Below are 16,013 nucleotides of genomic sequence, written 5' to 3' on the forward strand. Positions count from 1 at the left end.
AATAAAAATAAATAACACCAACGAAATATTAGAATAAAAGCACTAAAAATAGAGGTTAAAGTTGGTGTGATAAAATCAGAGGAAGAAGTTCTGAAACGACTACAAATTTGTGGCTTTTGAGACATAAACAAGTCCTGTTCTCTATGGGGAGGCTGTCCCACAGAAAAACAGCCTCTTCCCATTTCAGCTTCCCAAACCTCTTAAATGAGAAATTAGCAAAAGTTTCTCCCTTTCCTCCTAACAGAGACTTGCAGGCATTACAAAAATACCTTAATTTTAAAATAGTTTCAGATTTAGGCTACTGGTTGAAGCACTGTTTCTAGAGCACATATGTCACGGTATACTGATAATTCCAATTTTCTCCAGAAGGTATGTCTACCAGCTGTTTAAATGCAGTTGGGAGGATCTTGGCAGAACTGTTTGCACCCTACTGATGACCCAATCTGTCATTCCACAATTGCAGAAAAATTGAGTTGTGCTTGGACTTTCATCAAATTCTTTCCACCATAGATCAAAAATATCCACCAAAGATATATTTTCTGATATCCTACTTGAATGTAGATTTGGGTTCCTGAGTATCTCAACCCTTGTAATTTTACTTATATTTATATATTTGAAAGCATATTTATGAGTGCTAATATACCAGAGGTCAAGAAGTATCTAACTTATGTAGCCAGACTAGATAAAATAATAGGAGGAAATACTACTAGGCCCCATCAGACTTCCTTCAAGTTAATGCTGACTAAAATATTCTGTAAAATTTCCCAGAGTTTCAAAGCAGGACTTCAGTTCCTCTTAAAGCAGCTATGCTGAAGTAAGAGTGACGAGATTGAGGTTCTCATCTTCAGTCACCAAAGCTCACTGGGTTGGACATTGTGACAGTTTCATTCTCTTTACCCAACCTATTTTCCAGAGTTGTGGGGAAAAATATTAAGAAGGAAAATTAAATACGCCTCCTGATTTCCTGAATAAAACATAGGCTAGAAAGAGAGTGTAGTAGACAACTGGCCCGTGGAGTCATCATTTCAGATACTTTCTTATCTAAACATGGAAATAGAATAATCACAGATGTACAAAAAAATAATGGGAGCAGTAATAACTTCCAAATTTCTGACACCTTCCCATTTCCTTGTCTGAAGAGATCAGTGAGCATCTTCCTTCCTTCCTTCCTTCCTTCCTTCCTTCCTTCCTTCCTTCCTTCCTTCCTCCCTCTCCCTCTCCCCTCTCTCTCTTTACTTCCCTTCCCATTAGGCAGGGCTGCTGCCAGGTAGGGAAGCAAGCAAGGGAATATGTTAGTGACCAGCACCATGCAAACACAGAGGAACTGGTGGAGAGTCTACCATTTCTCCATGCATTTTCTCCCTGCAAGCTTTCCACAATCATGCCACCTCCATGCGACTGCACTCAGCTGTGGCCATGTGATTCTCATTTCCAATGTTTCCTGACAGCTTCCCACAAGTTGATGGGGAACAGAAGCAACTGAAATGATTGCTGATGTTCCTTGCTACCTTCTCGCTAGCAAAGTCTCTGCTAAACAGCAGCAGTGCAGCAACACTGAAGCAGCAAAAAAATAAAATAAAAATAATAAAAATCCCAAAGATTCATTCCCTTGGGATTAGGCTAAAAAGCAGATCCCACCTTAACCACAAAAGGCAGTTGGGTGACCTTGAGCCAGACTCTCTCTCTCCCAGCCCAACTAACTTCATAGGGTAATTGTTGTGGGGGAGGAGGAAGATGGGTTGGATATATTTGTCACTTTGAGTTATTTGTGAAAATAACAAAGGTGGAGTATAGCTAAATAAACAAACACAAACAAATAAATGAAATTACTGGGTGCCAGCATTCTGCAGGTTAGCCCATTTAACACACTTTTGTTGACAAAACGCTGTCCTATGATGAAATGTTTTGTCCAACTGAGGGTTACAAAGTATCAAACAGACACAAGAGCCTTGGTAGTATATAGATAGATGAATAAATCAATCCTTGATCATTTAAAAAGAAAACTTTGCAAAAACATACATTTCCAATAACTGAAATCAAAAATAAACTCAGATTACAATACAGAATTTGATAAGTGCGGTTTTAATACACATAGAATTGTTCTGTATTTAATTAAATCCAAAGATCGCTAGATTTTAAAATAAGAATTGTCCATTTGAATAGAAAGATATCTCACATAATAGCAATTGATCATCCAACTACTGAAAACAAAAGCTCACAAAACTTTTGTCACACACAAATATGTAGCTTTGGATTATTTTCCTCTATAAACCAATGAACAAGCATAATGTTTTTTACTCATTTGTTTAATTGGGTTCTATTTATCTCGCTTTAGGACTTCCGTGGAAAACGGATAAAGCTTTAGATCATTTTTATGCAGAAATATTGAACATTCAAAGGATTCACAAACTTTTAAACACTATTGTAAATATGTATAGCTGTCCTGAGTTGCATTCTAGGATCCATGGCCACACAAATCTTTAAATAAATAAACATCCTTATTGAATATTCTGGTTTTTCTTACATATTCATTAAAAATAACAAAAAAGACTCTCTTCATGTTAATGTGTGTGTCTGTGTTTTGAAAAATAGCTGTCCTATAAATGCAGTCATTCCTCTCTTCAGTCAGAACACATCTCAGCAAATAACATGCCCAGACACATCCCAAAAGTTGATTCCACCTTTGACTCACCTTTAGTTAAACAGATAAGAGCAGGAATCTACTAGAGGAAAATATAATTATGTTACTCCATGTATTCATTGGTCAATTGAATTGCCTATCAAATAGTTATACCCTAGCCTCAATAGAAATACATTCATTGTGTGTGAAATTTTATTTGGACCAGGGGCAGCTGGTAAGCAGTAAAGGCCTAAGATCTGGCCATGCCAAATGCCCTCCCTCTGCAAACTATTTAATTATCCTTAATTGTTAAGTATAAGGTAGTCGGTTAATGGTGACTGCTTCAAGCTAGATACCAGGAAGTTGTGAGTTCTAGTCCCGCTTTAAGCATGAAACCACCTGGATGACCTTGGCCTAATCACTCTTTTTTCAGCCCTAAGAAGACAAACCATTTATATAAAACGTTAACAAAAAAACTTCAGGAACTTGTCAAGACAGTTGCCAGGAGTCAAAATTGACCTCAAAGGCATCAATCAATCAATCCATAGTATGTTTATTTTAAATATATGTTATTTAATTTTTTCCCCGCTAAACATATTTTTAATCTATTGTTACTTATGAGCTCAGTGCTGTGAATCAAGGATGAATATACCAGCCAACACACTACTTAATACTGCATAGTTTCAGAGATTAAGGAGGCCTGTTCCATTGGTATCCACATAATTTTAAATTCTTGATTATCCAGACAAAGCCTATTATTATTTATATAGGTGACAGAAGTTATCTCTGGAGTTTACAACAGATACTCTATTTCTCCTCATTGTCACAATAGCATATGAGCTCAAGCAAGCTCTGTCCTAAAGAAGCTGCCAGAGATGAGAGAATGAATAAAGCCGAAGTATGAGAACAAGAATTTTTACTCTTCCTGTGCCAATTCTTTTATCTTTAGATACTGTTCTTTCCCAACTCTTTTCTCATATATATAGTGAATTATCTCACAAGAAGCATTAATTCAAATTACAAAGTCTCACCAAAAATGCTGGGGAGAAATATCTTAATCTATACTGATTAGTAGTAGTACCCTCGATCCAATGAAAGGCCTAACCCACCATTTCATTCATTCCCAAAGCTGAAACACCTGGAAAGTACACAACAGATTATGATTGTATAATTTCAGACCCATGTTACATCTTATGTTAAGAATGTTTATGAAGTGGCTTTCCCTAGATTTGTCCATTCTTTCATTAAAATGGCCAAGTAAGATGCTGTAATTGTAACTTTAGGAATCAAGAAGCAGAATGTAACTATGCACTAAGTATTTCTCTTTCTGTCTTGAATTTCTCACCATCCAGTTCTCTATCATTCTAACTCATGTGAATAACTGCAACCAAAGGGATCACTTGATCACTTTGATTGCTATTCTGTGCATCTTTAAGGTGGATCCATAACTGAACAATATTTGAAGTCTGGGTTATGGCATAAATTTGCTTAAAGAGATTATAACATTAATAACTCCTCTTTTCTCATTTTCCCATCTAGCCACGCTGAGTCTATCAGGGAGCTTCCATCTTCCACAAATATAAACAGTACCTTATCTGCATATCAAACAAGCTCATTTTTTTCCAATGTCAGGCTGAGTCCTATATGTCTGGAAATTGTGTGCAGTCTGAAACAAAACCAGGACATTTACAACTAGTATAGTATTCCTTTACTAGCCAGATAAGCAGAACAATTTCCTGTAATAGATGTAAAACAGTACATTTGGGAAAGGTGAATTCTAGTAAGGAATCTTTATTTTTAGTTACAACATAACTGAATTGTCACAATGAATGTAGCTGTTAGAAAACAGATTAGTAAAATCTTATTTCTCTAAGGAATATTGTCTTTTGTCAGTTTCATTCTGCACTACAGCATAAAATTGTACCTAACACACTTCATACTGCTGTTTTAGTTTCACGAATTTTCAAAAACAGGCACAATACCTAAAATAATTATTATTTACAATACCTAAAATAATAATTATTAATCATCTGTTTATTTCTGCAACATCTCAAATTGATGCAGCATCTCTATGGCATGGATTAGTTTCTTTTCTTATTGTTTCTCATTGGCTAATTAGAACAGAGGGAGTTTTCCCCACAGCCACCCCCAATAAGAAGCAATGGTGGGCTAATGCTAAAGAATTTCAGTCAAAGCCACCAGTATATTTTTTACAAGCAAAAGGCAAAATAGAACTTAAAGGCAGCCATTTTTATGTTCCAAACCTTTACAAAATCAATAGCTTTAATAAGCTGCCAAAGAATAATAAATGCCCTCTTCACATGAGGTATTAAATTGGCTAATTGCCCATTAATGTTTTAAAAATACACATACTTATCGCATTATAAATACACACATGTTATAAGGAAAAAAATCACCTCTGTAATTAGTGAAAGCAAATTATGCATGAATAATATAAGCAAATGATGGGAATAAATTATTATAGGAATCTCCTGAAAGATTTTGCAAAGCTTAAAAGAGAAGAAAGCACAGAAAGAATGAAGTTCTCAAGTCAAGGAAACAGTGGGATATAGAGGCATCTATGGGAAGGTGGGTAAATGACAAAAGCAGTGTTAAGCCATAAGCCCTACCCCTTTTGTACACATTTTGTTCTGTTGCATCCACATTCAAAAGGGGTTTAGATAGCATTACAAAACTACTTTATTTTGACAAAAGCACCGGATCCTGCAGTGTACTTCTGATAACATAAAAATCGCCACAGTTATAGTCAGAAATTATATATTTAATAATTTGTAGCTGTAACCTTTATGGTTTCTATGTTATCAGAAGTTAAAAACAGGAAAGATACTACTTTTCAGATCAGCTACATTTATATTTAAAGATAAATAGTGTTAGTTCCTTGGTTACCATGCAGGGCCGGGCACATGGTCAAACTTTATTTAGGGCTTGACAACTAGACATTTTGTTCAATTGTCAGAAACAGAAACTGGCGATTTTGACAAATCATTGTACCATACGATGACTTCCTGAGAAATCCATAACATTTGACTTGTTCACCAATATCACCAAAATTACATTCACACGGTGCCCATATAGTATTCTTTTGTAGAAACCTATTCTGATTTATCCACCAACAGAAACAAAATAGAAATAACATGGTTGCTATTACAAGGCACTTACTGACAACATACCGTACGTAGTAAACAATACTTAGTGAAAATAATCGAATTCTTAAAGCAAGATGATAAAAAAATATAGATCTAAAGCAGAAGTCAGTTTTTGGCCGGCACTATGTTACAGGAGGCCAGGGAAGTCAAAAACGGACTGTGCAGGGTGCTGCAGGAGTCCATCCCATCTCTCCTCCCCCGTTCTCCCCACCCACTCCTGCCGGCGCGCAGAGAACTACAATACTGATCCTGGGCTAGAGGAAACCAAACTCCATGTATCCACTGGTAGCTGGAAATCACTACCAGCACTTCCAAATTTCTGGACTGCTTTAATTTACAGAAGTAGATTAGGAACAAAACAAGGATGGGTGGCTTAGAATTTGTGCATTGGTTTATCAAATTAAGATGTAACAAACGATCTATCACTACACACGAAAGTAGCTGAACAAGATGCCAACTAAAAACTGTATCACATTCAAGGCTTTGATTGGCACCCTTTTTTGTAGCATGATGCGGAAAGTGGTTGATGTATTCCCTTCAGGCCTGTATAGTTTTACAGAGCTTCTGCTTACACAGATTCCAGTGAAAAGTACCACATTCTTGGCATAAAAACCATCCCCAAAAGGCATCAATAATAGCAGTAAACAACTAATTAAGGTAGACAAAGGTCCCTCTTAATATAAATGCTTACCTCAAATCTGATGTTTTTAGCTTTCTGGGAAATTTACTTGGCTCAAAGGTGCTGAAATTATTCTGTAAAAAATCTTTACTCTGTTTAAGAATCAGAACTCCCCATGGAGGAAACATTATTGGTTTACATGAGTTTACATTCTCTGTATAATTTTCACTCAACAATAATCAGAATGCAACAAAGAAGTACCCGTACCTATATGCAGGGCAAGCAGCATGCTATTGGTACAGAGAAACACCCCTATGTAAACATGTTTCCATATTGAATTAGCATCCTCATCAGGCTGTGCTGAAAAAGCACTGCAGTGTTTTGAATTGCAGCTTCAGGGATACCGTATCAAGATCAGATGCTATGCAAATAATGCAGAATAAGCATACCACAGTATACTTTAAAAGATTAAATTGTGTAAGGTGCCTTATAACATTCTAAAAACAGGGTTTTTTTAATCAGCCAAGTGTGCCAATATATTTGCAATATAGGATTTATTGAAAATGATATAAAAAGGAATGTTTTTCATGGTTCTCCAAGTTTAATATGATTTCAATTAATTGCTTATGTGAGATTCCCACAAAAGGAAACTGGGTCAATCAAATCTGACATTGAAATTTATATATTGCAGAGCTATATATCAAAACAACAAGACTATAACAAGAAAATATTGACAAAACAAGATCAACAGTATAACAAGAAAAGCCCTGAAAGCTGATGATTGGGGAAACATATAAAAATGGGAAATTAAAAAACAATAGGATAAACAGAAATATGAAGGGCAAGGGCAAGAACAATCTTAGTACACAGATTGCTTACTCAAGAAAATTGTATAAATTTGCTATTAAATAAGCAACATTCCTTCTCTGAAGTTGTACATAAGAGATTTTCATGAATGTTTACAAAAACAATGCTCCTATGTAACAATATAACATTATTGCTTCCTCCCAAAACATTGTGCAGAAGAAAACCATGGACCAGACGTTGACAGTTTCTTCATCAGCAGCAGCAGCAAAAACAGCAGCAATAATGTAGAGATTGCTATTCTCCTTAAAGACCACTGTACAGAAATACAGCAACATGCTTTAATCATTTGTAAAGAATTACCTGTTTTCTCTGTATCCTTACTTGCATTTTAATATTATTTGAATATCAACAGGCCTTTAGTTTTAATGATTTCTCTATAGCCCAGTATTACTAAAATGTATTATACAAGCAATACCTGTGATCTTTGCTCAATTATTTTGTGCAGTACACATTTTATAGCGTAAAATCATATAATATAGGACAACAGTCACCTCCTTAAGTTTCTTCATTCAAGATCCAAAAATTAATTCCACTTGGCCAACTATACCTTTGATTCATGGTATCTGAATGAGAGGGTCTGTTTGGAGTAGTGGTTAAGGCATCAAGCTAGAAAGTGGGAAACCATGAGTTCTGGTCCTGCCTTACATACAAAGCCAGCTGGATGACTCTGGGCTAGTCTCTTTTTCTCAGCCCTAAGAAGAAGGCAATGACAAACCACTTATGAAAAACCTTGCCAAGAAAACTGTAAGGACTTGTCCAGGCAGTCTCTGAGAATCAGACATGATTGAACAGAAGAAGAAAAAATAACGACAGATCTAATGTTAACACAAACTAGATGACAAAAAAGAACAAAAAGAGTTATTATAAAAGACTTATAATAGATATGGGAGGAGGTACCACCAACTCCCCCCCCCCCAAATCCATTAGTTCAATCCCTTGAAGTAATTAAGTAACTGCTTAGAATCCAGCCTGTCATGACAAATATATTATCAGGGTAAAATAATTTACAAAATGTCCCCTTCTGAAATAATTAACTTTGTATTCTCCTCAGAAAATTAAAGCTTTGCAGAAATGAGACTACTATTTGAGTTTTGAAAAATGATTCATACATGTGTCCCAAAAGGAAATTCAGACACAGTAACAATGAATTCTGTATGTTTTATTAATTCTTTTTGAACTTCAACCGTCTCTTTTGTTTCACAAAATTCACTTATGATTGTCATTTTATGAGGATAGAAGACAATAGTTCAACAGCCAGTGAGTAGAAAATAACCTGGAGAGTTAAAAAAACAACTAAAGGGGGGGAAAAGGAAAAGAGGAAATGTGCCATTTATGTCTTAAATACAACTTCAGGTTTTGTTTTTAGCATAAACAGGAACTTCGTAAAGTACTTACATATGCAGTAAAACAGGCTGCAGACCACATAGAAAGCTCAAAAAAAGTCTTCATTGTTTTCTAAACTCCTCAACCATATAGATAGACCCCTTTTAAAACTCGCTTTCCTTTCAAAGAGATGATGTCCTGCCAATCAGCAGTATATGCAAGATAAATCATTTCTAGTAGTTTTGGATAAGCTTTAGTCAAGTGAGTTCTATTTTGAGACCCTTGACCTGGATGCAACTAACACAAGAAAATAGGATCCCTAGTCATTTCTCACAAAAATAAATTCCTGTTTAGTCTCACCAACTTTCCTAATTTCAGACTGTAGTTTATATGTGCATTTAAGCATGTACGAACCATTATATGGCAGGAGTGGGCAATTAATTTTCCTAAAGAGCCACATAAAAAACTGGGACCGTTGGGGAGGGCCACTGCTGTCCTGTCCCCTGCACCCTGCCACTCCCTCCAACACTACTGCCCCCTGGCACTGATGCCCTAGCCCCTGCTAGCAATACCAACACTGTGGGTCGGACAAGAACAGTTGAAGGTGTGAATGTGACCCTCTCCATAAAATGCCAACATCTGGTATATCATATCAAGAACAAGTGATGCATCATGTCACTCTCATACTTCAGAGTGTGTATGAAAGGCTTTCTGGTTTATTTTTAAACTTTGCCTATTTGAACAATGCAATTAATCACTTCAAAAACAGTTTTTGATTATCTTTAAATTGGTAAAACTAGTTATACTATTTATATACATTTTTCTCTTATCTACCAAATTCTGATTAGTCCACCCACTATGATGTTCACTGACAAGCAATATTGCTGATGTAGTAAGGGAATTCCCTATATATTCTAATACAAGTTGTGTTATCACTGCACCAAGTGGTAAGATACACATAACATTTTCTGAATTAATATATGCAGGGGGAATAAAACAGAAACTGTAGCAATTATCCAGGCAGACAAAAGGCCTATCATGCTAGAAGCTCTTAACTGCATAAAGCATATTTGTATTCTCATTCAACAGCAAAGCTTCCCACAAACCAATATTTTTTTTCAAATTTCTACCCAAATGGAAGAAATTAAAATCTGGATGCAGTCAGGATTAAAATGGATACTCATTTTTTTTACATGGAACCTACTGAGTACCACTTACAAATCACAGATTCCATCCTTCTGCACAAAATGATATTTGCACCTATTATGCAAAAAGGTGGATTCTTAAGGTTTTTATGTTGGATCCATGTGAATCTGCAGATTATATCCATCACTGGTGTGGTCGGTTGTATGCAAGTGGAATGAATGGGAGGAATGGAAAGAATGTGACCTGGTTCTCTCAGTGACCGTTACATCCCCAACCATCATATTCTGCCTAAGTGTTTCTCTAAATTATGATGTAGAAGTGATGGGTCAGGAGTCTTCTTTAAAAGATGGATTCAGAAAAAAGCTTAATTAATCAAGTAATACTTCCAAGAAGACTTTGCCTGGCAATTATAAACTATTAACAAATAGGGAAAAAAAATACTAAAGCTTGAGGGACATCTGACCAAATGATGGGGAAAAAAACACATTTTATTGTTACTGTACTTCTAAAACTAAACCTCTATGGTTTGTTGGTGATTTTAGGTGTATTCCCTATAAAATGGTGATGCTCTATGACGACCACTGCATTGGATCTATTTTTACAACACACAGTGACAAAAAATGGACAGATACAGAATGAGACTAGTGTTCTGATAATTGTTTCAGAAGGATTCTAAGCAAAACCTTGGGGATTCACAGAAATTTCTGGTTCAGTTCTGTTGTTTGGCCTTTTCATATATGCCAACAAATGTTATTGTAGTGAACATTATACTGAACTGAAAACTGTGACCTCTATTTTAATAGATGTTTTCATGCAAAAATCAGGAGCGTAAGCACCTTGAATTCACCTTATTGTGCCACAGTAGCATCAAAAAACACCAGACCCATGACAGTCAGTGGAGACAGAAGTAAACTGTGATTTAACCATGGCCTCCAATGCATCCTACATAAAAATTCATAAGGATGTGTATGAATCTAAATTTCACCAAAATCCCATTTACAGCAAAAACCAAGTATTTGTTTAGTAACATTCTACCCATGACTGTAGATTCTGGGAGTTACAATGCAGGTCGAAAGTCACAATTAAGTCACAGGCTGAGAGAAGAGGGAAACGTAAAAAAAAAAAAAAAAAGGAAAAGGAAATCTCGTCTATGCAACCACAGAAAGAAAGAAAAAAAAGAGAGGAAATTGCGTCTTTGTGGAAGAAAAGGAAAAAATAAACTGAAACATTTGTGTGGGTGTGTACAGAAGTGTGCGTATGCACAGTCGGCTGTATTTATTTTAGTCAACCTTAAAATAATTTTTTTTTAAAAAAACCCAAAATGACCTATCTGTTTCATCCAGCTTTCATGCAGACACTCAATAGGAAGATCCACGCTAACCCTAAAGGAGAATTTAAACGCCACCACCAGGGAACAGACTAGAGAGCGCACGTTGAGGGGGGGACAAGAGGCAGGGGCCTTTTCTTCTTTTTTCCCCTATTTGTCCGTCTCGGAGCCCCCACCCAGCAAAGAAAATCAGTCAATTCAACCGGGAAGCCCAGGGGAGAAATATGTTCCCTGTTTTCCCCCGTCGGAGAAATGGAAAGCTGCCAATAATCTGGTTTCCGCCCTAGAGAAGAGGAAAAAGAGGCGGAGGGGGCTCACCTTCCGAAAGCTCCAGCTCCAGCTCCGCAAGCTGCTCACGGACCTCTCGGGGCAAACCGACCGGAGGAGAAACGGCGCCGTTACCGCCCGGCAGCTCAGCCATGGTGGGAAACGAAAAGTGCCCGACTTCGGCGACTTCCTTCCCCTTCTCAGCGCCGGCAGGTCCGGATCTTGCCGTGCCCAACAGAGGTGGCAACGAGACCTACCGCCGTGGCCATAATCCGAGCCGCTCCTTCAGCCTCGCCGCCGCCGCCGCCACCCTCCTTCTCCTCCTAGTCTCAGCCGCGTTGAAGGAGCCCGGCTAAGTCACATGGGAGAGGCGGGCAGGCCCAGCCCAAGCAGCAGCCTTCCTCCCCCGCTCCACGAAAAGAAGGGGGAAGCGCCGCCCCGGGCAGGGCAGGCCCAGCGCTAGGAAAGGCCCGTTCTGTGCCGCTGGCGTCCTCTACCGGCCTCCTCCCACAAAGCCGCCTGCCCTATCGGACTGCCGCCGGCCGTAGGAGGTCAGGCGAGGAGGCGGCATGTGGAGCGGCTCCCGGTTCCCTCCAGGCACGTTTCACTCGAGGCTTTCAAACCCCCAATTTCAGGATTAGCGAAACCCGGTCGGCTGGAAAAGTGATCAGCTCACTAGTGCTTCGTACAAACGCAGCCAAAGACAAAGCCGGAATGCATAAAACTGCAGCAAGCGATGGTTTATTTTAACAGGTACCCTTAAGTATGGTATGCTGTAGTGTTAGTAAAAGTAGTCCTTGGCTTACTACCACAACACAGCCCAAAAATTTCTGTTAAGTGGGACCTTTGTTAAGTGAGTTTTGCCCCATTTCTTAACCTTTCTTGCCACGGTTAAGTGAATCACTGCACTTGATAGATTAGTGACCTGGTTAAATGAATCTGGCTTCCCCATTGACTTTGCTAATCAGAAGGTCGCAAAAGGGGGTCACTTGACCTTGGGAGACTGCAAGGTCATAAATATGAATCCATTGCCAAGCATCTGAATTTTGATCACATGATCATGGGTATACTGCAAAGGTCATAACTGAAAAACGGTCATAAGTCACTTTTTTCACTGACGTAACTTTGATCACTAAATGAACTCTTGTAAATTGAGGACTACATGTCAAAATTACAGAAACCCTTTTAGGAGTTTGTGTGGTGAACAAATGGCAGGTGTTTGCCTCCAATAGTTCAGGATTGTTTAGTACTGTTTTGCCATTTAAGAAAGAATGTTTTTTGTGGTTATTATGCATTTATGCATACTTAAGTGCACACCAAGAAACTGGGTTGGCACTTAATATGCTTTCTCAGTTCTCAAGAACTTCTTTAAATTTGCCCATCAACCCACCTGCACAGTATAAGGAACCACAACTATGGCATCCCCAATAAATGCCATTTAAACCCACCTAGTTTCAGTTTAAATTCCTATAGCAAAGGAGAAGCCACCCCTCTAGAAGTTGTCTCTTGCATTGCTAAATAGCACATGACATGAATTTTTTCTGGATATCCAACTTAATTTTGTCCCTTCTACAAAACATCTCGTCAGCTAGAACCATGGAATTTCCCATCACTCTCTTTTCCAAGCTAAAAATACCCAATGCTTCCAGATTGACAATGAAAACAGTGAATATTTCATTGTATTTTATATTGTATTCCCGATACCAAACTTTCTTTTTTTCTTCCCGGCCTTTATCATTTTGATTGCTTTTGTCAATATCTATTTCAAAATGTGGTGCTCAAAAATGGATGAAATATTTTTGGATCAGTCTGACAAATCCATTGTGGAACAATTACTTTTCTTAATTGTGATACTACAATTTGATTGATACATTTGGGGTTTTTAGCTGTATCATATTTTGAAAAGTGTTGGTTTAAGATACCCAGATCTTTTTCACAAGCCTTGCTTCCAAATAGGATTAGTCCCGTTACCCCAATTTTATATTCATGCGTTTGTTTTTGTCTGGTCCTGCAAACATGGTAACCAGGAACACCTTAACAGTCCCTTTACTTAAGATGGGTTGTCAGTCCTTTTGTCTATCAATTGCTCTGCTTAAAAGGGGCGTTGGTGCTTACCTGATGCGCCCATTCTCTGTGAGCTCTGAAGGGCATCCAGACATGGGATTCCTTCTCTTGTACGATAGGCTGAGCTGATTTCTGAGGAACTCCTCCTTGAGGTTCCTCCTTAGTGTCCCCAGTTTTGAATAGTCAAAGTGATAAGTTAATTGTCATTCTTCTTCACCTTGCTCTGTAGACTTGGCCGGAATTTGCCCCACACCAGACGGACTCTGGATGAGGCTAGATGTTCTTCACAGCTCACAGAGAATGGGCGTATCAGGTAAGCACCAATGCCCCTTCTCCAGATGAGCTGTTCAGAGTATCCATACAAGGGACATACCAAAGCTTGATGTGTCCTATGGGAGGGTCTCTGTCTGGTAGGAGTCCCCTCTTGTTACCTGTGGACCCGTTGTAATACGTGTCTGCTGAAAGCTGATTCAGCAGAAGCAAAAACGTCCAGTTTATAGTGCCTTATGAAAGTTGACGGTGAAGCCCACATTGCTGCCCTACATATTTCTTCGATCGATGCTTGAGTGGCCCAAGCAGCCAATGTTGCAGCACTCCTAGTTGAATGTGCTGTGGGTACAGGCAATGACTGAGTCTTGTAAGTCTTTGCAATCATAGCTTGTAGCCACCTGCCACCTGTCGATGTCACCTTCCCACCTTGAGTAGCTGGCAGAAAGGAGACAAAGAGTGCCTCCGTCTTCCTAAAAGATGCAGTCCTGTCTATATAGATTCGGAGTGCACATCTCACATCTAATAGATGCCATTGTCGTTCTAGACCGTGAGATGGCCTAGGACAGAAGTTGGGGAGTATCAACTCCTGAGCTCTATGGAAGGTCAAATTAATTTTGGGAATGAAGGTTGGATCTAGATGAAGGACAACTCTGTCAGAATGGAAAATGCAGAGATCTTGTTTCACTGACAGGGTGGCTAGCTTGGAAATTCATCTTGCAGATGTTATTGCTACTAAGAACACCTTAATAATAAGCAGGTGGATAATTAATAATAATTAATAAGCAGGTGGAGACTCATGCTTCTCAGAGGCTCAAAGAGTTGTTTTGTGAGTGCTGTGAGAACCTTGTTTAGATCCCAGGTGGGGTATCTATGGACCACTGGAGGTTTTAAATTAGTGGCCCCATGGAGGAAACTGCGTATTGTTGGGTGATGAGCGATGGACCTTAGGTCACCACAGGTAATGATCGAGGCTACAACCGCCATCTGTCTACGCAAAATGCTTGGTGAGAGTCCTTTGTCCAAACTTTCCTTAAGAAAGTTCAGTATTTGTGCCACCAATGGAGAAGTGGGGTCTATTTTCACCTTGTCACACCACCTGCAGAAGATGTTCCAGGTGGTGTTGTATATATGGTTCGTGGAAGGACATCTGGCCACTTGGATCATAGAAATGACTTTACTGGAGAGCTTCTCGCCTTTCAGACGTCTCTGCTCCAGCGCCATATGCAGCCATTGTGGGTCCAGATGTTGATACTGGACCCTGTGTGAGCGAGACTGTCCGGCGGGATTCTCCATGGGTCTGTTATCGATAGATCCCTGAGATAAGCGAACCACAGACATCTTGGCCAGTAAGGTGCCACTAACAACAGTTCCACTTTCTCCTCTAGAAGCTTCTGTAGTACCTTGGGAATCAGTGGGAAGGGAGGGAAGACATAGAGAAGACCTCAAGGCCAGCGACAGCATAGGGTGTTGACTCCTTCCGCTCCTTGTGTTGGAAATCTGAAAATGAACCTGGAAATGAATTGTGCATTGAAAGGCAAGGCAAAGAGGTCTATGATCAGTTGGCCAAACAGATGTGACATCTCCTGGAACAGTCTCAGGTTCAGGCACCACTCAGAATGGTTAACAGTGGCCCTGCTCAACCAGTCTGCCTGGATGTTGGACTGTCCCAAGATGTGTTCCGCTTTGATGGAGATCAGGTTCCTCTCTGCCCATTGACACAGTTTCTCTGTCTCTCTCATTAGAGATTTTGAATGGTGCCCTTCTGCCTGTTTATATGGGCCTTTGTGGCCACGTTGTTGATCAGGATTAGAACATGTTGCCCCCTGGATCAGTGGTAGAAATTTGTGGAGGGTGAGATAGACTGCCCTCAATTATGGCCAGTTTATTCTGCAGGCATGTTCTGTCATGGACCAATGACCCTGAGCTGTAAGGTACTGACAGTGCGCCTCCCATCCAAATAGACTTGCGTCTGTTGTGATAGTCTGTCTGTGAGGGTCCTTGAAAAGGCAGCCCTTGCTGATGTTTGTCGTGAACCACCAGTGGAGCGATATGAGGACCTTTAACAGAACTGTAACCTTGGACATGGAATTGCTCCTTCCTGACCACTAATATGGGAGCAGAAACCATTGAAGGGTTCTGGCATGTAGCTAGACCCAGGGAACAATAGAAATGCAGGATATCATTTTTCCTAGCAGTTTGGATAATTGGGCCAGGGATACATTTTTGGTGGTTGTAATTTCTTTTGACAACTGTTTAATACTACTCTGCCTATCTGGTGATAGGAACCTTCCCAACCACTGTATCAGTGATGGGTTCCCAAATGCATGAGCTGAGTCAAAGGTG

At 39.2% G+C, this 16,013-nt stretch overlaps 1 protein-coding gene across 3 annotated transcripts in view; it reads right to left on the minus strand.

Moving 5' to 3' along the window:
- The window catches only part of DIP2B (DIP2 acetate--CoA ligase B (putative)), a 179,252-nt gene extending 167,501 nt beyond the window's left edge, over window positions 1–11,751 (minus strand). For 2 of the 3 annotated variants that reach the window (XM_026717375.2, XM_026717374.2), the window contains exon 1: window positions 11,388–11,751. In XM_026717375.2, coding sequence (XP_026573160.1) covers window positions 11,388–11,490 — 103 coding nt within the window. In that variant the 5' untranslated portion in view covers window positions 11,491–11,751. The remainder of the gene's footprint in view (window positions 1–11,387) is intronic. The other variant, XM_087925170.1, reaches the window with a different exon arrangement.
- Window positions 11,752–16,013: the final 4,262 nt, after the last annotated feature.

The sequence above is a fragment of the Pseudonaja textilis genome, chromosome 2 (assembly GCF_049901715.1).
Source record: "Pseudonaja textilis isolate UNSWEBS1 chromosome 2, rPseTex1.2, whole genome shotgun sequence".
In the NCBI taxonomy this organism is placed as follows: domain Eukaryota; kingdom Metazoa; phylum Chordata; class Lepidosauria; order Squamata; family Elapidae; genus Pseudonaja; species Pseudonaja textilis.